Here is a 22,108-nt window from a genome sequence, read left to right on the forward strand (position 1 = left end):
ATTACCCTGACTTTCAGGCCTGCCTCGTTAATTACAGTTCGGTAATTAGACTCGCGGTCCCGTCGAAAAGGTGACGTTAATATTCCGGAATGACTGGTTTTCTTTCTGCATCTTAGCCGCGGTACCACGGTTGTCACGGACAATGGGCGAACGCCAGCTGTAAGACGATGACAATCCATTTTCCGCGAGATACGCGAGAGCGCGCGGTTATTCTATTATTCTATAGGGTGTTAGCACAATGGGATAAATCGCGGCGAAAGATAGAACGCGTTTTTTCGTAGAAAAGAAATGGCTCTTCGCCTCGGCGTATCGGGCCGCTTCATCTACGCGCGAAGTCGCCGCCTCGTCGAGGATACCGAAAGCGCGATTCCTCGTTAAAATGATCTCACGGGTGTTCTTCCTCTCTCTTCCCCCCCCCCCCTTCGTGCACCACGGTAATTAAAACGTCCGATTTATAAAGATTAATCGTCCGTAATGCGTAATAATAAATGTGCGTTAACTCGAGCCTCGTCTTGCGGTCCGGTCGGAGCGGAGGGCCGCGACTCGGCGCGGCGGTGGCTCACGCCCCACGACGCGATAATTGTTCCGGCCGTGCCTTAACACCGGCCATTTGCAAGGGCAAATACCAAATTAAGGGTTAAGCATCGATCTCGCTTCCCTCCTCGCCCGGCCGATCCACGCGGTAATAACACTCCTCGTCTTGACCCGCTTGTGACTTACGACCTGCAGCTAGCCGAGGCTCGAATCCGCGCGGCGATTCGCGGACGGACGCGCAGATATATCGATCAAACCGCGACGGTTTCCACGAGATCGGACCTAGAGAGACGGGCACGTCGTCGCCTCCGTCGCTCGGCCGAGCTATTACCCCGAGTCGAACCGGGCCGTAGATTTAATGGGATCGCGAACCGGCGGCCACCTGATCGTAACGTTCGATTCCGCCAGTCCGTCTTCGTCTCGCGCTGCACGAAGCAAGGATGAACTTGATGGCGATTACGTCATCGACTTACGACCGAGCCGTATCCATGATACATCTGGAGCAATTCCTCACTCCGGCTTTCGACCTCGTTCCTTCCTGTTCCGTGGGATCGCGCTGCGTAAAATCGTTGTTTTTTCACAGCACGATATGGTGTAGACGCGATTGAAGTGATTTTAATGGTTAACAAATAATTTTTAAAAATTGACTGTCAAAACTAAGAAAAATTACTCTGTTAAGAGAATGTACATTAAATCGATTCCTGCCTGATAATTGGGTTTTGTCGAAATTCAATTAAGTTACTGTTCGATAAACGTTTATTTACTATGTTTTATTTTCTATCATTCAAATATTTTTTTCATAGCTATAAATTTATGTTAAATTTTCACATTTATATTACATTATACGATCTAATTATTTATAATAAATAAGTGACTGCTAGCAATAAATAAATATTTTAAGATTAATGTTAAATTTATTACGATATCTAGAGTAAAAACTCTAATATTAATATCTAATACATCGGTCTTTCTATCATTGAAACATCGCAATAAACTTAAAGTTCGCACAAATCAATTTTCATGTTTTGTGCGCAAAGAATATTAACATTCTTAGAATATACTTGCATTTTATTCATAGTTAAATGGGGCGAAATCTTTATGTTGTGTTGAAAAATAATACAAATACAATAAATATTTTGCCAAACTTATTTTATCAATTTTGTATTTCAAAAAGTACATACGATCAAACCCCGACGATGCTGACCATTACAAATATCACAAATACTTTAGATGTCATGGCACTCCGTACGACTCGAGCACTTTGTTGCTTTGGGCGTCGACTTCTTTTTGACAAGGCCATGCACGAGGCCTTTATATAGAGTCCCTCATACGTGACCTTGATATTGAACTGTGCTTTCTTTTTCTGGCTCCACCTGTCTTCGTTCTCACATGTATTAAAGATTGGACCTATCGCGCCGAGCGACGAAGGCACGCTTGAACGATTGATGCACGTTTAAACAGTTTAGAAAATAACGACCCAATGCATTCTGTCGTCTTCTTTATCTTTCAAAGAAATGTGTCGGTCATATGGGATTCAAACTCAAGAAGGGTAAAAAAGGGAAGAGTATATTGGTGAGGGGAAAGGGACTTAGAAAGTTGACCGACAATGAGATCGGAACTTTAACAGTTTTTTTTATTCTGATTGTTTGACGAAACGTAGATTGGTTTGAAAAAATGAGCTAATATGTATACTGTAAGAATTCTGTAGCTGCCCATAGAGTTAAAGTTAGTGTAATATTATCCTAATACGTAACGAGGTATATTAAAGAATGATCATTTATATTTTCTTTATTATTTGTATTTACATATTACACTACATCGATGGAGAAATTAAAGCGTAAACTTTTGATGTGCATATAATGCGTTAGTGTGACAATTACATCGCTGCAGAGAAGCAGAAATCCCTTCAAAGTTCCATGTATTATCTTAGGGACACGCCATCTTTGTGCACGCCCATGAGCCCTGGATGCAAATACAAATATTGCATTCGTCGAATTTTCGATCACCGTTTTCACACAATGCAACTGCAGAAAATGTTTTTTATGATTATATGCACTGTATGTACGCATCATTCAGAAACTTTGCAATCGCGATATTGGCACTCGTAATATATAAACAGATAAAGACTTACATGTTTCTTGAATTAAAACGGCTGACGCGATGATGGCGATTGTCAATATCAGAAGAGTGAGTTTGTACGACATTTTAACAATTATTTCTGCACTTCGTTATGCAATGCAAAATTAATCAAGTTTTTTGACCGATGCTGGCAAACGGACAGCTTTTATATCAAACAAGTATTGCGTAATATGATATGATCATTACGATGATTAACGATATGATAATGCTAGATATCATTTTATATCAAGCTATTAAAAAATACTGAAATCAATATATCGATCGGATCAAAGTTTTTGGTATAAACACCTCTGCTTATCGATCCTAAATTAGTTTAAATAAAAATACGTAATATCTCAGGGTCCGAAACAAATATTTTTAGAAATGTATAATACATGTAAATACCATACACGCACATATATGTAAAATTTACAGGATTTCTATGATAGGAAATAAAAAGATATTTATATGTCTCTTTTATTATTATTATTATTATTATTATTATATTAAAAAATTATGTTGCATTGAAACTTATCGGTAGAAGGATTGAAACGTTAGCATATCCTTTAGCGTGACAATTACTTGTAGCGAAAATATCTTCATTTACATAGACATGGTGGTGGTTTAATGCTTATGCCAACACACGCCATTTCTGTGCATGCCCATCCAGGATAAGCTGTATAGCATGAACATGTATTACATCCGTCAAAATAAGTAAAACCGTCTTTACATCTTGGCAGGGCAGCTGTAAAAAACAGATATTTTAACAATATAAATGTATATATATATATATATATATATATATATAATATATATTCGCGCATAGTAATCGGCACATTGGCGAATTCTTAAGGCTTTATTAGTTGCTTAGTTGATTAGTTGACTATCGCTCGAGATTTCTCGCCAAATCCATACTTATTTGTATGGTTAAATGCACCGTAATGTATGCATCATTCAGAAACATACAATCTCGCGATATTGGCATTCGTAATATTTAAACAGATAAAGACTTACATGTTTCTTGAATTAAAACGACTGATGCGATGATGGCGATCGTCAATATCAGAAGAGTGAATTTGCACGACATTTTAATAATTCTTCATGCACTTTGTTATGCAATGCAAAGTTTAATAGAAGGTTTTTGACCGATGCTGGCAAACGGACGGCAGCTTTTATATCAAACTTGTATTACGTAATAATGATAAGTGCATTATGATCATTACGATGATTAACGATATGATAATGCTAGATATCATTTTATATCAAGCTATTAAAAATGCCGAAATCAATAATATCGATCAGATCAAGGTTTTTTTTGTAAACAACTTTACTTACCGATCCAAAATTAGTTTAAATAAAAATAGGTACGTGATATCTCAGGGCGAGAAACAAATATTTTCAAGAGTATATAATACATATAAATGTCATATATACACGCACATGTATGTAAGATTTTACAGGATTTCTATGGTAGGAAATAAAAACAAATTTATATATATTTCTTTTTTTATTATTTTTGTTTGAAATTTTATGTTGCATTGAAGTTTATCTGTGGAAGGATTGAAACGGAAGCATATCCGTTAGCATATCCTTTAGTCTGACAACTACTTGAAGCGAAAATATCTTCATTCACAAAGACACGGAGGTGGTTTAAGGGATATGCCACCACACCATCTTGCTGAGCACATCCATGTAGCTGATACATAGCAAGAACATATATTACATCCGTCAAAATAAGTAAAACCAGGTTCACATCTTAACTGGGCAGCTGTAAAAAAAGATATTTTGACAATATATACATATATGTATGTATATTCGCGCGTAGTAATCGGCACATTGGCGAATTTCTGACGGCTTTATTAGTTAATTAGTTGACTATCGCTTGAGATTTCTCGCGAAATCCATACTTATTTGTATGATTATTTGCATCGTATGTATGCATCATTCAGAAACATACAATCGCGCTATTGGCATTCGTATAAATAGATAAAGACTTACATGTTTCTTGAATTAAAATGACTGACACGATGATAGCGATCGTCAGTATCAGAAGAGTGAATTTGCACGACATTTTAATAATTCTTCATGCACTTTGTTATGCAATGCAAAGTTTAATAGAAGGTTTTTTGACCGATGTGCTGGAAAACGGACGGCAGCTTTTATATCAAACAGGCATTGCATAATATGATATGTGCATTATGATCATTATGATGATTATGATGATTAACGATATGATAATGCTAGATATCATTTTATATCAAGCTATTAAAAATGCCGAAATCAATATATCGATCGGTTCAAGGTTTTTTTGTAAACAACTTTACTTATCGATAAAAAATTAGTTTAAATAAAAACGTGATATCTCAAGGCGAGAAATAAATATTTTCAAGAAAATGTCATATATATTATACACGCACATGTATGTAAAATTTTATAGGATTTCTAAGGAAATAAAAACAAATTTATATATATTTCTTTTTTTTTATTATTTTTGTTTCAAAATTTATGTTGCATTGAAGTTTATCTGTGGAAGGATTGAATAAACGGAAGCATATATCCGTTAGCATATCCTTTAGTCTGACAACTACTTTTGTCAACGGAAGCGAAAATATCTTTATTCACAAAGACACGGAGGTGGTTTAAGGGTTATGCCACCACACCATAATGTTGTGCAGATCCATGTAGCTTCAGTTACATGGCAAGAACACGTGTTACATCCGTCAAAATAACCAAAACCATGTTCACATTTTAACTGGGCAACTGTAAAAAACAGATATTTTGATAATATATATATGCTTTGTTGGATCAAAGACCTATTAGAAACAGAATTTGTAAAAAGGAAATAAAGATTTACTTGATGCTCCTTGAATTAAAACGATCGACGTCATCATGACGATCATCAACATTAAGACGGTGTATTTACGTGACATTTCACTGATTGTCTAATACTCTATGCACTTTGTTACGTAACGAAAAATTCGAATCGGGTGTAATTCTTCTACTGAGGCAAGTCAAATACGACGAGAGATTTTATACTATGTGTTACACACGATGTATGATCTGTGATAAATTGTGATACAAGCGTATTTATTGATAAGAAGATTAAGATTGATATTTAATCAAATTAAAAATTGTATTTTCCATGAATTAAAATGGATCGTAAAATGTTATACACATTTCTATACTTAAAGCAAGTGTAACAATTCAAAGAATAGAATGTTTTAAGATAAGAAAGCAATAAAGTAATAAGTACTATATTACGTATATTTTTTTCATGTGTGATAGCTGAACCGTGTACCTTCGGTAGTACATGACATTTCGATGATTATTTAACATATTTTATAGTTTGATATAAAACTCGACGCTGTTTTTACACGTTAGAAATGTATAAGTTCTAACTTTAATGTCAGATTTTCTTCGCGCGATATGATTAGGATGTAAGTCTTGCAATGCTGTTTGTCTTGTTAACAGTATGCAGCACATAGAAAACTCATATACATGGATGTAAAATTTATGGTATATGTATTTCTGAAATAGGAAACATAAATATGAAATTTACGTCGTCGTAAAGCGTTTAAAGATATGGATTTTCGTTATGCCCCGAGTTTATATGCGGGCAACAAATGTCTTCCTTAATATGCAGGCGTGATTGGGAAATTTTTTTAACGACCTCGGCTTCGAGAAACGTAATTTCTTTTTTCTTCAAGCAACAAGGATATTAACACGTTCTTTAATATTCATCCATATATATCCTATCATCAAGATATTCTCATAGTTTTGTTTATCTGTTGCAGGCGAGAAGCCGTACCAGTGCACGTGGGAAGGCTGTACGTGGAAATTCGCACGATCGGACGAGCTGACGCGGCACTATCGCAAACACACGGGCCAAAAGCCGTTCAAGTGCCATCTCTGTCAGCGATCGTTTTCGCGGAGCGACCACCTGTCGCTCCACATGAAGAGGCACTGATGCTGAGGACCGTCTAGAGAACCGCGCGACGCGAAGGAGAGAAAGCTGCCCGTCGCCGATCGCGACGGGAGGAAATGGAGGAAAGCTTGGAGAACGGTCCTCGGTAATCGGCTGGGTGATCGCCGAGCCGATCCTAGACGAGAAACGACGATGATATTTCTTACATTTGGGACCTGAAGAGCCGCGCCGCGCGCCGGCCCGTTCTGAACCTTACCGGTCAGGAACCGGTCGGCCGGGCGAGGCAGCAACCTAGGAAAAAGAGAAAATTAATCGACGAAGCAAACAAATTGCGTTCATTAGATTTAGCGCTTAAATCGCGAGCTATGTAAGTAATCGCAACACCGATCGGCTTCGATCGGCTGATTTTTTCGGTGCTGTCTCTCGCAAGCCTTTCGACGGGATCTCCCCGGAAAAGAGTGATCGTATAGCTGCGGTAATTGGGCCGCCGGTGTCGGAATTACGAGCGTTGAATAATCGCAAGAGGAGATGATCATGATGTTTTATCAATTGCGTCGGGCTTTAACGAAGGCGTGTGTTTGCCGCTTCACGATGACATTTTGGAGGAAGGAATGATCCGCTCGCGCGATCGAGATCGCCTACAGATTCGGCACGACGAGACGTATCGTTATAATATATCCGTTCTCTTCTGTGTTTCTAGCCAATTTTTACTCGTTCGATTTTCCAGTTTGTTTTCTTTTTTTTTTATATAAATATATACATTTAATTAAGGCCAGCTCAACTAGTCTAGAGCACCATATATCGTATATGTATCGCGAAGAAGAGAGCCAGTAATAATTAATTAATTAATTAATTGATTAAGGTAAGTAAAATGGTTAGCATGTAAGTTAAAGAATATATCGAACTCCGGTGACGGAGCTTGGGACTTAGCATGCTCAGTTAAATAAACTACAATCGTGATTGTTAGACACTACGTAAAGCATTGATAGAGCAATTTTTCGATTATGCACAAAGAATTTCGCGTTTAGAGACGGACAATCATTAACGTTCTATTAACGTAGTAATGAAGCGGGATATACAAACGTCGGCAGTACCAGAAGCCAGTATTACGCAACAAGCAATATCACCGATGGCTTTATATGCTTTCCAAAAATCTCTCTTTTTAGTCAACAAAAAGGAGGAGCCTTCTTCGATCGTAATTCGCAAGTCGTCAAATTTGGAATTCGCGCGTAAAGGTGCCAAAGTAGAAGGTGCAATCACGAAATAATCGTTAATACCGCGTGCTTTACGAACAAAAAGAAGCATAATCGAGTAAATTATTCTTTTCTATCGCGCCTTGAGATTTTCGATCCCGATCGCATTTGGCGTGAATGCATGTACGTTTCACGCAAACGATAGTGACGATGCGTTACTTCGCATCTTACACGTAGGCATCCTGAAAACAGCTCAACAGCTCAATAATATCCGCGGGGCGCCGGAATACTATGCTCAAACACCCTGTGTTGACTGTCGAAAGAACGATTCACATTTCGTATATATTTATATCGTTCTTTATCGACTTTCTGATTATAAATAATGATTATATCAGCATGCCTTGACACATTGAATTGGCGACTTCGGGATCACTAGTTCAAAAGTGCAATTTAGGCCGTATATTTTAAAATTTATTTACTATTGGATTAATTAGTAAATAGAAATTAGATTATATAATCTTTGCAGTTTTGATTTAATGGAGCATAAAAATGCTGATAGAATTAATTGTACATTGTGATGATAGACAGCGTGTATTTATTTAGTCAAGAGGAAAAATTGGCTGTTGGAAATTATAGATACCGGAGTCGCTTATTCAGCGTGTCAAACGATCGGACTCGTAAACGGGCACGAAAATTTCAATGCGCTCGCTTGATATCGTAAATACATCGTGTACATAATCTCTCTAGAAATCTTTGCGGAACGCGAACATACACTGCGTAGGTGGCAGATGTAGCATTAGCCTGTTTCTTTAAACCGGCGTTTTACGCCGCTGCATGAGCGCGGCTGAAGTTAGTTGGGACACCTATCATGAAGCCAGTTTTGAGACAACGGAAACAAGATGCCAGTATATGCTAGAGCCAGTTTATATCATTAAAGTGAAAACCTCTGCGTGTAAGATTAATGCGAGGGTCGATAAATTAACATTTGTTACGTGTTGTACTCTGATAGGGGATAGTGCCTTCTAATGTTAAGGAAGGGGGACGCTGCGTTAGGCCTTAAGTATTACTGTTAGTGCCTTAAGTCACGCGAATCTTCGTGCTTGTACACCTTTCATAATCCGATCCTATACGAATCCTCGCCCGGAGGACCAGTTCGGCGCGCTTTATGGTATCTTCCCCGCAGAAGTTACAAATCGGACGTCACGTCTCGGCACACACGAAGCTCTATTTAACGTGTACGCGAGCTACTGGAGATTGAATCCGGGAATGAAAACTATGTCGGGCGATTGAGGAATGAGAATATCATACTCGTATCGGAGTATAGGATTTTTAACGAAATTTTTAATTGTCTATAGAATATCGAGAAACATGAGAGATTCGGTATATTGGCACGTATCGACATATCTTATATTCCTGGCGGAAAGCGTCGACCTTTCTCTTTTCTTTTTTTTTTTAATTTCGATCGAAATGTTACGATTGGTCCTGATTGCTCGAATAATTTAACATATTACTTTTTCTCGTAAAACTTTTACATTTAGGATGTAATTACTCAGCTTTCAATATGCATCCTCACACGTTTCTGTGTAGATCACATTGCATGCTAAAATTTTGGAATTCTCATTATTTCACGCAATCCTCAACATAATCAATAAGATTGATTATCAGATCGGATAGATAATAGTTCAACGTTCTATTGCTTTTTTGCATAATTTACTATGCTGCAGTAGGGTCTTTATAGGCAGAACTGACAATAGTCACGTTTTCAATATATACAAATTATTTTCATACATTATTATCATCATAAAATTCGCTAATGAGGGAAGTATCCAAGCTACTAGGAACTATCTTGAAAACCGCCGTTTAAGAAAAGCGCTGAGCGCCATATGAACGGTGAAAATGTGTATTGACTTTATAACGTCTTTTATTCATTTTCGCTCATCCGTATATTTGTGCTGGCGTATGTCATCACACTTTGCCCTTTTTTTTTCGTCACCTTTCATCCAAATTTCAAATTGCTGTATGTCTGAATATTCATATTAACGGAATATCTAAATCCCTTTTGCGATATTCAGGAAAATTAATTAAAAATATTGGACGTCTTAATATAAACTATCTAGGACTTGAATAATTGAGGCTCCAATCTTCGTAATCTTTCGTTGAGATTGTCGTTCAATGTTGAAGTTATCTAATTCGATTATTAGTTTTTTGTGATCGATATTGTTGGTTATATGATATGATATTCAATTTAATTCCCTTAGATAAGCTAATTTATGCAATTTCAATCGCTTCTTTATTTTGATTATTAAGTTTTTCTTTTTTAGATTCTTTATATGCATAATAATAAATGTTTTTCAAAATTTAGAGAACGTAGTTAATAATAATTAGTTAGAGATATAGTTACAGATAATAAAAAAATGCCTATATGTTCAACATGAAAAAAAAAGTTTATTCGTTAGGTACGTGTAATGTTTTCGTAGAATATTTGCTCACGCGCTTTCATTCGGCCAGAAAAGCGTTTTTATATTTGCATGCGGCACGTGGCATCGTTCGTTATTGCTATAGGTTTAAGAAATGCTCGAAACGCACGAAATAGGTAGCTATTGCGTGCGTTAAATGCCGTCCTTTTTACGGAAAGATAGAAACGAGTCATTGAACATTCCTGCTGCAATTAGCACGAGGATTCACTGAAGTTTATCGCGCGCGGAATTTTCTAGTGTCGTTAGGGATTTTGATATTCCGGAAAAAAGAAGGGAAGGACTACGGATTTACATTCCCCGAGCACACACGTTCCTATGTCGAAAAGTGCGTGTAAGAAATTTCTTCAAGAAAATTCAATGCTTTACGCGTATTCGAGTGTCCCTCCTTTTCTATTTCTCTCTCTATCTCTATCTCTATCTCTCTCTTTCTCTCTCTATACATATATGTATATCAGCGCTTATTTTTCATGTTAATGCACGACTATTCAATTCTCCGTAGAAGGCGAACCGTGAATGGATAAGGAAGTAGGTAAACGAGCTTCATATCTGAATTTTCTTTGAGGGGGCCCCGTCCAGGAAAATTAGCATTTCAAGTGCCTTAACAGACGTCAACTGACAGCTAACTAATCGGGATTACGCAGTCGTGGGCTCTAAGTCACCGCGAGTCATCGCCAAGTCTCGGACGCGGGTCATTTATATTTGGCACACCTCGGCGAGTCTCTGGCTCGAAAAATGAATAAAACAAATGTGCAGCCGATTTGCATACACGACACGCGCAGAGTAGAATCCCGTCGATTACGATCTTAATGGTAACTCCGGAAGAAGCGCTGCTATACTACGTTTCGATGATATTCCTCACGTTTCTGTAGTTGAGTGATATCTCCGAGCTCGGCCACTCAACCGATAAATCTCAACCGAAATTCAGATTTATTTCGAGGAAGCCGATAGTACGAAGGACTGAGGAATGAAATCGGTATTTCATGAAGAAACTTCGTATTATCTCCACGAGATATTGCATTCCAAGCAGCTTCTCGGAAAGATATGACCGGTCCATGAGAAAGATAAGTATTGCTTTAAGAGTCTAGACGGCATGTTATTTTAGAAGGGAATTACTGTTTGTCAGTTTTGAGGTTTCACGTTTTCCAGTATTATTTTCCCGACATCACGCGTCGTTTGTATTCAACGAGGAACGACTGTGTCGAGTGCTAAACGCGCTAAAAGCATAATGCTTCAGATCACTTTACGGATATTTATGTATATCTTTCCAGTATCATTTTTATCTCTCGAACTTGCGCGTATGGATAAGTCATTGAAAATCACGATTTTCTTTTATATATATATTTTTTGAACGGATATTAACTGCATGTATTTCTTTCCAATTATCATATGATGTGCATAGTTTGGTGCTTTCATATCCACACACACACGCACGAGCATAATAGAATGCGATATATGCATGAAATAAATAGTACAGGACAGATGTTTGATAAATTAAAATAATTCGCGATTCGAAAATATGAGTCGAAAGGAATCGTAAAATGATTAATCGCAACTATTCCTGGCACTTATGTCCGGCATTAATTTACATCAACGAGATCGCATAATTCCCTTAACTAGCGAGCACACTTCATCATATAGGCTATCAGTTTATCTATCCATTTTCCAAGCGGTAACTCTTGCTTTCGCCTTTCTCTCGGCGACTTTCTTTCTCTCGTCCAGATACCAGAATGCCGCGGTACGTGTCTCGATGGGCGCGCGACCAAGAAATATTCTTTATTTTTATAATTACCGAAAGTACTAAGAGCGAAATACGAACGTCATATGACGATAATCTCTACGACAGGTTACAACGCGAAACACGTCGCTGTGTTTGTAGGTTTCGACACGGACTTTCACGCGGAATTTGACGAACGGAACTACTAGGTTTTAAGGTAGCACTTAAAGGAAAAATAATTACTGTGTACATAGTATGTAAAGTTCTTTGCTTGATCGCCAGATCGATGGATCGGCGGATTAGAAATAGCGTGATTCTATCTAAATAATATAATCAATGGGGGCCAGTAATTCTCTCTCGGATCTCGCACGGATTTATTATTGCGATGCGCGCAGCGTAGCCCGAATTGCAAATTTCAGCACGGCTTCGTGTAATAATAAATATATAATATATGCCGATAAACATATATGTATACTGCAATAATTCCTATGATAATCTGCTATAGAATTTTTTTTCTTAATGTAAGAGTAAGCCATGGCAATATGTAAAATTTTCAATATTTTTTTTTTCAAATTTATGGATATATTTGTTCTTCGACAGATAAGATTGCGTTCAGTAAATATTATTTTTTTCGATTTTTTTTCTTATATGGCAAAAAATGCGAGTCGCTAAAATTTGGAAGAAGGGCGAAATACTTGCGCGCCACTAACTATTACCTTTTAAGCATAATTGTATATGTTGCGTAGAAACGTAGAGATATCAATAATAATATATTATGAATCATTGTATAAACGAAGGCATTATATATATGCAAAAACTTGGTATTTTCTATTATACCACGCGGCGCTTGAAGATGGTCTCTATCGTAATTGCGCACAGAAGAGTTCGTTAGTTAAATGAAAAAAGAAGAAATTTATATATACAATATATAAATATATATATAGAGAGAGATAAATATATAGATATATTGTAAATGTGGTTGTAATCATATTACTGTTATCGATATCGATATATGTCCTTGATTTGGATAATTTATTTATTGCAGCGAAAGGAAATGGAGAATGTATAATTATTGTACTCCGCGGAAAGATGAATAGTGAAATATATATTACGCACGAAAAATTATATATATATATATATATATATTATATATTTATATACGACATTATCGTAAATGCCGGTGACGTTTTTGTACGAGAAAGTCCTAAAAGTATATATTCGGCCGAGTACGGCCGTGAGCGCGCATATTGATTATAATTAACTTGCGATTCCTACTATGGGAGTGAATCTTATATCGTAAGATCCGGGTGGTACGGTCGTGGCTGACGTGATTTATTGAAATAAATATATCGCCGTTCGATCGAGTTGCAGCGACGTGCGATGTACATACACACACGGCAGACACACCGTGGTTGGTCCTGTGTGTGGTACAGCCACGCATCTGTCTCGGTATAATCACACTATCGAAACGCGTTGGTTACATATTTTAGATAATACTTATTATCATTATCATTATTACGATTCTTATTATAATTACTACTCTATTGCTATTATTATTATTGTATTTGGCAGGGTTACGACATTAAAACCGAAAAAAAAAACAGGTGTCATACACGTTTATTTATGTTTCCTCTAATCAGATCCCATCCAAACACTATACTTATATTAATACTATTGAATTTCTATATTTATTAATATTATAATTGTATGTTATATTTTGTATATTTTTCTGAGAAATTTTAATTTAATTTATATTAGTTGATTCTTTCGATCTAATATTTTTGGAACCAACATGCCATCACGCGGAAATTGTTTCGCGAGATGTCGTAAATCAGTATAAACGCATCACACATTCACTTCTTTTTTTAAAGCAAATGAATTCTAACGGGCGAAAGACGACAGGTAAATTCACGGACGACTAAGCGCTGGAGATGCTTTGTGACAAGCTGGCAGCCACAATACGATCATTAGGCTATTTTCTTGGGAGTGTGTTGGGCCTCAAGGCGTAATATCTCTGCGGTAACCGCGTATTTGTCCCGCACGGCAACGAGGCCTTTCTGCACGCTGGCATTCTGCTAAGTTGTAGGTAGTTTCCGTACTAGGTAAGTACAAATCCTACTGTATATATATATGTATATATTTCCGTATATGTATATACATATATACGTATATACATCGCTGCGGGAGAATTTGTAGTTCGAACGGCGGCTATAACTGAAGCCATAACTTAAACGGAATACCGCCGCCGTGCTGATCCCGGTCTACGGTGGAATTCTCTTGAGTCGAGGCACACAATCCTGGATATCAGCCATGACGACATGACAAGTCTCCTCGCATAGACTTTTCCCCCCTGAGAAAGAATTGCGAGTGGTTTAGACGCGCCGCGCCGATAATATCGCCGGATGATTTAATTCAATCCACTCCACTGTCCACGCAGATGTTTCTTACAATCTTATCTTCGATGTTTGAAGTTTCAGTCAGATACGTCAACGGGATATCAACGCGAAGCGAGTTATGTAAAGTGAGATAAACGATACTGCGACGAGCCTCTTGAGCAAATCGAACAACATTATCGCAGAAAAGCGATACTTGTTATTCTTATTTTCTTACAATAATGTTTAGATGTGTAAATTTTGAAACGGGATTGCTAGAGATATTATATTGTACAAATGGGAAATAAAGTTAGAAACGATGGCTTCTTCAGCGTTTAAATGTTCCTTGAAATAGAAAGCGATCTCCATTGAAGATCAATCTGAAATCAATTTATAATATTTATCCAGATACAACGTTTCATAAGCGATTTAGAAATGTTTTCTGCGATATCGTTTTCTTCAGCCCATAATTGTAAATTTCAATATGTAGTTATTATATATACGGTTTACTATATGTTCAATATGTAATTATTAAATATAAATTTTTCTGCGCGGTTCAGCCGACGTGTAAAATAAAATATACTGCAGAAATAGAAACACGCGATTAACGTCAAACGCGTTGTTTTATGAATTCCATCTGTTGTTGGACAAACATTACCACTCTCATTCCAAGTTCTCGGACAATGTTAACAAAACAGAAAACAACAGGTACACTTATGGTAGTGACCGCAAGAAACTCGTATACTCGTGGCCATACCGTTGGTATCGCGTCCATGCGTCTTCCGCGTCACTACGCGATTGATGATGGCCATTACTATTAGAAAACGGTGTATCCGCCATAAAGTAGACATTAAATACTTTGCACGTGTACTTTACGCAGGTCTCACAATCCGAAGGATACTTTAGTCTTAAATTGCACGCAATTGCATTTAAACGCAACGCGTAAACAAGGTTTTACGTAAACGTCAACCCTTATTAATTACGCGTTTTTTAAACATTAATCTTAAAAATTGTATAAGCAATATGCGCGCGATTTCTACCTTTTAATCAGTAAAATATAAATGTATCAGATGTTTCTGTTGTTCAGTTTTCTGATAAAATACAGGCAAATTGATTTTGAATAATAATATACAATATCTTTATGATTTATATAAATAAATCAACTGATTAATAAGTGGTGTATCTGAAGAGAACTTAGAATGTTCCTTTATTATATTTTTTACGAATTCGAGCAATTTTTTAGCAAACGTGTGAGAGATGTCCACTATTTTCTTCAACATTATCACATTTCGGTATTTTCTGTTAAACATTTTTTTTTAGCAAGTGTAAAATTTAAAATAAAATACATCTTATATTAAAATTACGTGAGATACTTTATGAGCCATCTGTTTCATTTTCTATAATTATCGTCATGGGTATTATACTAATGTGTGGCACATGCACTAAATCGCGACAGGTTTAAATGAGGCACGGATGTACCCCGCGCGATCGATTCGCGTCGATCTTCGGGGCGCTAATGAGACATCTTCCTGACAGTAATCGCGCAGTGATTTCTTGATGATTATAAATTGACACGTCGCGTTGCATCCTCGCGTAAGAGCGTCAAACAGGAGAAAAGCGTCGTACGCGGGGCCTCGAGACTAGTTTGCCTGCAAATAAGGGTACGCTGCGTAAAGCCGTGCGATTACCACCACGATAAAATATACGTTTGCGTACAACCCAGTGCGCAACATCCACTTGAACGTAACGAATGGCTAATGTTGTCCGCGAACGTTATTAATTGCGAGTAGTACTTCGCGCGGGTATATATTTGTCATCATTAGTGGGTGCGAGGTGTATATATATTTGTATGTGCGGCATATAATCCGAATCGTATACGAAACCACTGCATTAAAGGTGTCAAGTCTACTTATCGTTCCTTAATGTAACCCAGCCATATCGTGCAAGATAAATTTTGATTCGTCGGGGTGAACGTAGTGCATACGGTGTCGCTGTATCTGATTTAATAATTAGTTAAGTTAATTTCCTTACATCTCTCTCTCCGACAAGATTGTTAAAGTCATAGTTATAATTAACAACGAAAGCATCAATGCTTTGTTGTTCAAAAGAAGCAAAACAGTAATTCATCCTCTTCAATTTGATATAATGTAATTTTTTAAAAGATGAATATATCAGATTGAATACATCAGAATATATCAGATGAATATATCTCTTTGTTTTCTGATAAAATATAAGTAAATTATGATCGTTTCATAATATATCTTCTTAATTATATAAATAGGTCAACTAATCAATAAAAGAAGTGTGTTGCACATAAATAAAATAATATTTAATTTCTTTATAAATAAATTCTTTTATATTTATGCTTTGTTCTTTAATTCCAGTTACCAGTCAAATTGAAATAAAGTGGATAAAATAATAAGATAATTATAACGTTTATAATAAGCTGGCCGTACACTTGAGAACATAATTTGTAATTAGCGAGAGGAAGTGTGTACGTAAAATTAGAGGGAGCGATTTTAGGGAAAGATAATAAATCACATAAAGTATCTTACACTTTATAAAATGTCAGGGTCATATTTGAGTATGTCGCGGTTACCGAGGATTAATGTGAGGATTTCGTGCTTTCCGCGGAGAAAAGAACAATGGGTCGCGCGGCGATGCGCGAACAAGAACGAGAATCAAATCATCTTTTTGCGAGCGTCTCTCGCGCGTTGCATTATAAATCATAGCTCGCGGGCGCATACGCGGCGTGCCCGCGCGATCGCACGCGTTGAAAAGGGAACGGGATAGCGGCGCGGTTATACCCGCGGTAAAAGTGACGATATAATTTTAACCGAGCATTAGAAAGTGAATTACGAAAACGTTCGCGAGGCTCGTAAAAGGGTCCGGCGCTTATTACGTTTAGCGGGTTAATTTTACGCGCCTTAACGCCTTAGCATCGAAAAAAAAGAGACGCGTAACGAAAGAGCGACGCGGCGATTGCGATTGCGGCACAAACGGGTTTTCAAACACTGCTCGCGCAGTGGAAAGTCCGATTTTTACAGACGTGAGAACGTAATGAGGCACTAATTTAATTATCGGCGATTGATGACACTAAAGTATCTTTTATTGGTCTCGTAACGTTAAATATCTCGCGCTAACCGTTACGAGTGGCAATTAAAGCAATTACGCCAATTATAGTAATTACGACGAATATCACATATAGTTTCCGGATGGTTGGAAAGCCTTTTAAAAATCAAACTCGCAATTTTTCAAATACTTACGTTATTTCCCATAGGTTCGCGAACTGCCGTTTCGCGATCCTTAACGAATCATAAAGCGATTTGTTTTAAAATATAATTATTTACTCAATATATAATGTCAAGAATTGACTATTTATGTTATCTATATTACATAATTCCGATCATTCAAACGATCGTTCATAACAGCGTTATCTTTAATCGAAGACATTTCGTCGAAAGAACAATCAATATTCTGCTACATCTTTCAGCGTCTTTATAATTTAACTATATATTCCTGCCGCTACCCTGCCATTATCATTTAGTTCAAGCTGCTAGACTCCAGTGAGACAACGGGTCTATTTGCAGAAGGCAGACCACGCATAATAGTATTTGCGTGACGCAGCATTGCGGAAATTGTACATGCCGTTGCTGCAGCAGCTGTCGTATCTCGCGATCTTTACGATACGATTCGATGCAGATTAACAATCTTATAAAATGTTGCAAAGTGGAATTACAAGTGCACATGAATGCGCGCGTAATGAATCGCTGAGCTGCTTGATTAAAGACAGGCGGCGATTTAACCGTAGATAACGTATTGGCTGTAAAGCCTCGCACATTCGTACCCGTACTAATCATGTGGTATTAGAGGGATATAATTATATATATTCCCGGAGAGAAATGTGTGATTTGCAACATGTAGATACTCATTTGATCCTTTAGTAATTTCACGCGGACATCGATATAACTTAAGTTCGTTGCATTTGGGATTAATTGCTTTCTCTAATAGTACGCGTATACAATATTCAATATGACAATTGATTCTTGCACACACCAAGAGATCCTGATGACGTTGATAATGGGGAGGTTGCGACAAAATTATTTGGTTTGATTTTGCTTCTTATCACGCTTAGCTTTCACTTCAGAAGAGACGAGACGAGGACGTGATGAAACTTCTAATCGCATTTTTACTTCTTTTAACGTTTTTTGTATTTTTTTGTTCTTCCCTAGATTTTTTAAGAGCAAAATTTCCAGCAAAACTGATTTTTTTATTTGGAAAGGAGAGGATTTTAACCCCAAACTCCCCTAAAATCCGCTAGTGCTTACACATTATTATCGTTACGTTAATACAACTATTAGGTATAATTTGATAAGCTCGTTTTGTGGCCAAAGGAAACTTATAGATATTTATTTGAGGAAAATTAAGGATTTTGTTTTTGATTTCAAATCCTCATCCTTACGCTCTTTAGCTTTTTAATTAATAATTAGAAATAAATAAGAAGTTTTTTAATTCATAATCCGTTGCACACGATGTGATACTGATTAATGATACAATCAGCGTTAATGGTTTTCGTCTCAACATCGTGGAAAAACATCGTGGAAAGAGTCACTCGACTTCGCCGTTTAATATCTCAGCGCAGCATCGTACGGTTCGATGACGGAAAACGTTGCTTCGACATGCCTCGTGACAAGCAAATAAGTAATTTATTGCGCACAGCTACCGCGACTGTACCTGCGAGTGGATGGTGAATTCCTACCGGCTACCGACCGGCGACCCCTATCTACGGTCTCGAAACGGCTTTTCAGGTTTAGGAGCTAGCTCGTGTCACGTTTCCCACGGCGGCTGGTGATGCAGTGCCAGTTGCAATATATATACATACGCATACGCAAGAAACTCCGCCGTAAAATGCGCCTTACGCATTTCGCGGCTCTCGAACGCTCTGGGGAGTCGGGAATACATCGATATTTTTTACGTCGCGCAGGATCATTATTGCTCGTCCACGATATTAAGTTTGCATAACGCCCCGGCCATTAACGGCTACCGTTCGCAATTAGTGCCGACATATGTTAGACATAACGCACACTTTCATATTTAAAAGTTTGCGAAATATCACACATCTAGAATAATAGAGCTAAAATAGTTGAAGCCAATATTGCGTCAATATTTAAAAAAAAAAACATAATAAAAAATATATATATGTACACATTATACATATATTGTGTAAGAAATTTTTGCATAAAATAAAATTAAAGCTAACTGACTGGCAGTAATTTATTTGACACACGATTTTGTATTAGAGCGTAAAATAAAAGTTAGAAACATGCCGTAATGTATTATTACTTTATAATATGTAGACTAGTTTTTAATTGTTTGATTTTTAATACCTTAATGTTATTAAGTTGATATATTTAATACCTAAATAATTAATAAATTATAAAATCGTTAATTGCGATTGCGCATTTCTTAGCAGAAAGTCATCAAAGCGCGTGACTGGGAGACAAAGTCGAGTTTTTGCGAAGCGAGCCACACGTGTCTTTGGGATCAATCAGAACTATTATTAAGCCATCGTATCGTATCCCATGTGGAAATTTAAGCAGGGATCTGATCATATACGGCATAAGGTATGTTCAGTAAGGTACGGTAAGGTTCGCGGTGAATCGAAAACGGCGATAAATGATAATTAAATCGGCGATGATATCATCGGCGTTGCGGTAGCCAAGGTCGTTCGACAAATTCAATTGCACAATTATCTGGGAAATCAGTTCACCGGCGCGACTACGGTATAGAAAGGCGCCTGTATGCCACCGTGCCCGCGATTATTACCTTTACCTTATCCAATTACTTCGAAGGCCTCAAGGTTACGAGAACGTTGCACCTATTCGACGATTTCCCAGGCGAGTGCGCTCGCGCTCTAAGCGCGGCAGAAAATTCAAGATATAGGTACACGCGCAAGATGATAAATATTGCAAGGCGAAGAAAGCATCGGGCGTGCAACGATCGTCTCGAGAACCATATTTAGAGAGGAGCTAGAGGGAAATCGTAAAAGCGAGCTACTAATTTCTAAGATCACCCAGGAAGCGATCGCGCGCGAAACACTCGGGGTGTTTCGCGAGATATAAATCCAGCGAGTCTCTTCGTTCGATTGCGTAAACGCGTTGCGCATATATGTTCACGTGTGCACTCATAAAAGAGACACTCCTGGAATCGCGTTCCTCGCAATCGCTGGCGCGCTATATTGGAGCGAAATCCGCGCGACGATCGCACGCGCGATTATTGCCTCCGCGTGTCCATCGTCTCTCACGACCGACGTCGCGTCGGGGCACATATTATATTTTATCGGTCGATTACGGCGGGACCACGCCGACCGCGCGCATATACGCATACGCGTTGCAGCAGGAAACGGGATACGCGCGGGCTCTCCTCATCAAGCTCAATAATCAGGCCGCGACGCGAACGTCGCCGATTTACGACGCTTTTTCCCCGGGTATATCCCACGCTCGGGCGACTCCGCGCTCCAACCAACCGGGCCGTGCCCGGCAATTACGCGATATTAATTGTCATTCGCGCGGCTATTAATGAATTAGAGGCGCTTAACGCTGGTCTCACGTTCGTCGCGCATGAATCTTCGAGGAGCTTAGACGTCGGGCGTCAGTATCTATCCGCGAGCGAGCCATATATCCCGCGGATTTTATCACCCTGTCCCGACGACGATCGATGAAAAATGCCCGCCTTTTCCAGGCTTCGCTTTAATAAACATCGCCCGCGGTGGGCACGCTCGCCGCCGCCGCGCCGAGAAATTGTTAATGTTACCGCGCCATCGTGCACGGCAATAATATAATTACCACGTTGTGATATACGAATTTGGAATCGCCTCCACGAGCTTGATTCGAAGCGATCGATACTGCGACGTACGAGATTTTATGCAAACGCGTGAACTTCTATAAAGGATATCTACCAAATTGTTGGAAATGTTTAAAGTTTAAAGAGACAAGAATCTTGATCGATAAAAACAAGAAAAAAATAAGAGTTTGACAAATAATCGTATTTTTTCACGTTTTATGTAACATGTAATTTCTCGGAAGAGATGGGACACGTACTTTATGACAATATGTATATGTAATTGTCGGTTGTAATATCACTGGGTATATGTTTATTAGTACAAAGAACAATTTTATTTTTCCCGACGTCTATGAACGAAGGACATTTCGCAATCAGAGACAGTCGGGAGTTCGGTCGCTCTCGCGTTTCTTCTTGCAGAGCGGAGCTCGTATCCGCGCGGTGCAATATCATTTTATTGTGGCAGTAAACGCTAATCGCGGTACTTATTTACCTATTTGATGATTCTATCCGGCGAAAGTATAATACATTCGCCACCATTATGGGGGACACCGCACTAAACTTATCCGCCGTTAAATGTGGGCGCGCTCTCGCGGCTTTATCTTACCGATCGCCCCCTTAGCGATAATTAGCTCCTTAATGCGCCTCTCACAAAACCAACATGCCCTATCAAATTCCGTACATAACTGCATAATAAACTTATATGTTTCATTGCCGGAAACGTGCTGTGCTCCGAACAGAAAATTTGGACCGCCCAAATTGTCTGTTAAATTCAAGATATTTATAACATTCTTAAAACAACAGTTCTTCTAAAAATTATTTTTTATTTGAAACGACGCGTCATCCCTCAACTCTTCAGAACATCGAAAATGTTTTCTTTGGATACAGAGAATTGGATGACTAATTAATTAGAAAAATAAAATTGCATTGTTTTT

At 38.0% G+C, this 22,108-nt stretch overlaps 1 protein-coding gene and 3 long non-coding RNA genes across 5 annotated transcripts in view; 1 reads left to right on the plus strand and 3 right to left on the minus strand.

Moving 5' to 3' along the window:
* Positions 1-13,564, plus strand: part of LOC139774316 (uncharacterized) — a 349,030-nt gene extending 335,466 nt beyond the window's left edge. For both annotated transcript variants that reach the window (XM_071709515.1, XM_071709516.1), the window contains one exon: positions 6,447-13,564. In XM_071709515.1, the coding sequence (XP_071565616.1) occupies positions 6,447-6,619 (173 nt within the window). In that variant the 3' untranslated portion in view covers positions 6,620-13,564. The remainder of the gene's footprint in view (positions 1-6,446) is intronic.
* The window catches only part of LOC139774318 (uncharacterized), a 137,874-nt gene that overhangs the window by 14,062 nt on the left and 101,704 nt on the right, over positions 1-22,108 (minus strand). The gene's annotated exons all lie outside the window — the stretch shown is intronic.
* Positions 2,307-3,889, minus strand: LOC139774327 (uncharacterized). The gene is made up of 3 exons (XR_011718555.1): positions 3,667-3,889; positions 2,666-3,397; positions 2,307-2,558 (listed from the first exon to the last, which is right to left on the minus strand). It is a non-coding gene; the product is annotated as an uncharacterized lncRNA (long non-coding RNA).
* On the minus strand, positions 4,149-4,813 carry LOC139774313 (uncharacterized). Its single transcript, XR_011718550.1, has 2 exons — positions 4,651-4,813; positions 4,149-4,420 (listed from the first exon to the last, which is right to left on the minus strand). It is a non-coding gene; the product is annotated as an uncharacterized lncRNA (long non-coding RNA).

The sequence above is a fragment of the Temnothorax nylanderi genome, unplaced genomic scaffold, assembly GCF_030848795.1.
Source record: "Temnothorax nylanderi isolate EJ_2023f unplaced genomic scaffold, tnyl_v1.0 TNYL_tig0078_pilon, whole genome shotgun sequence".
Classification (NCBI taxonomy): Eukaryota; Metazoa; Arthropoda; class Insecta; order Hymenoptera; family Formicidae; genus Temnothorax; species Temnothorax nylanderi.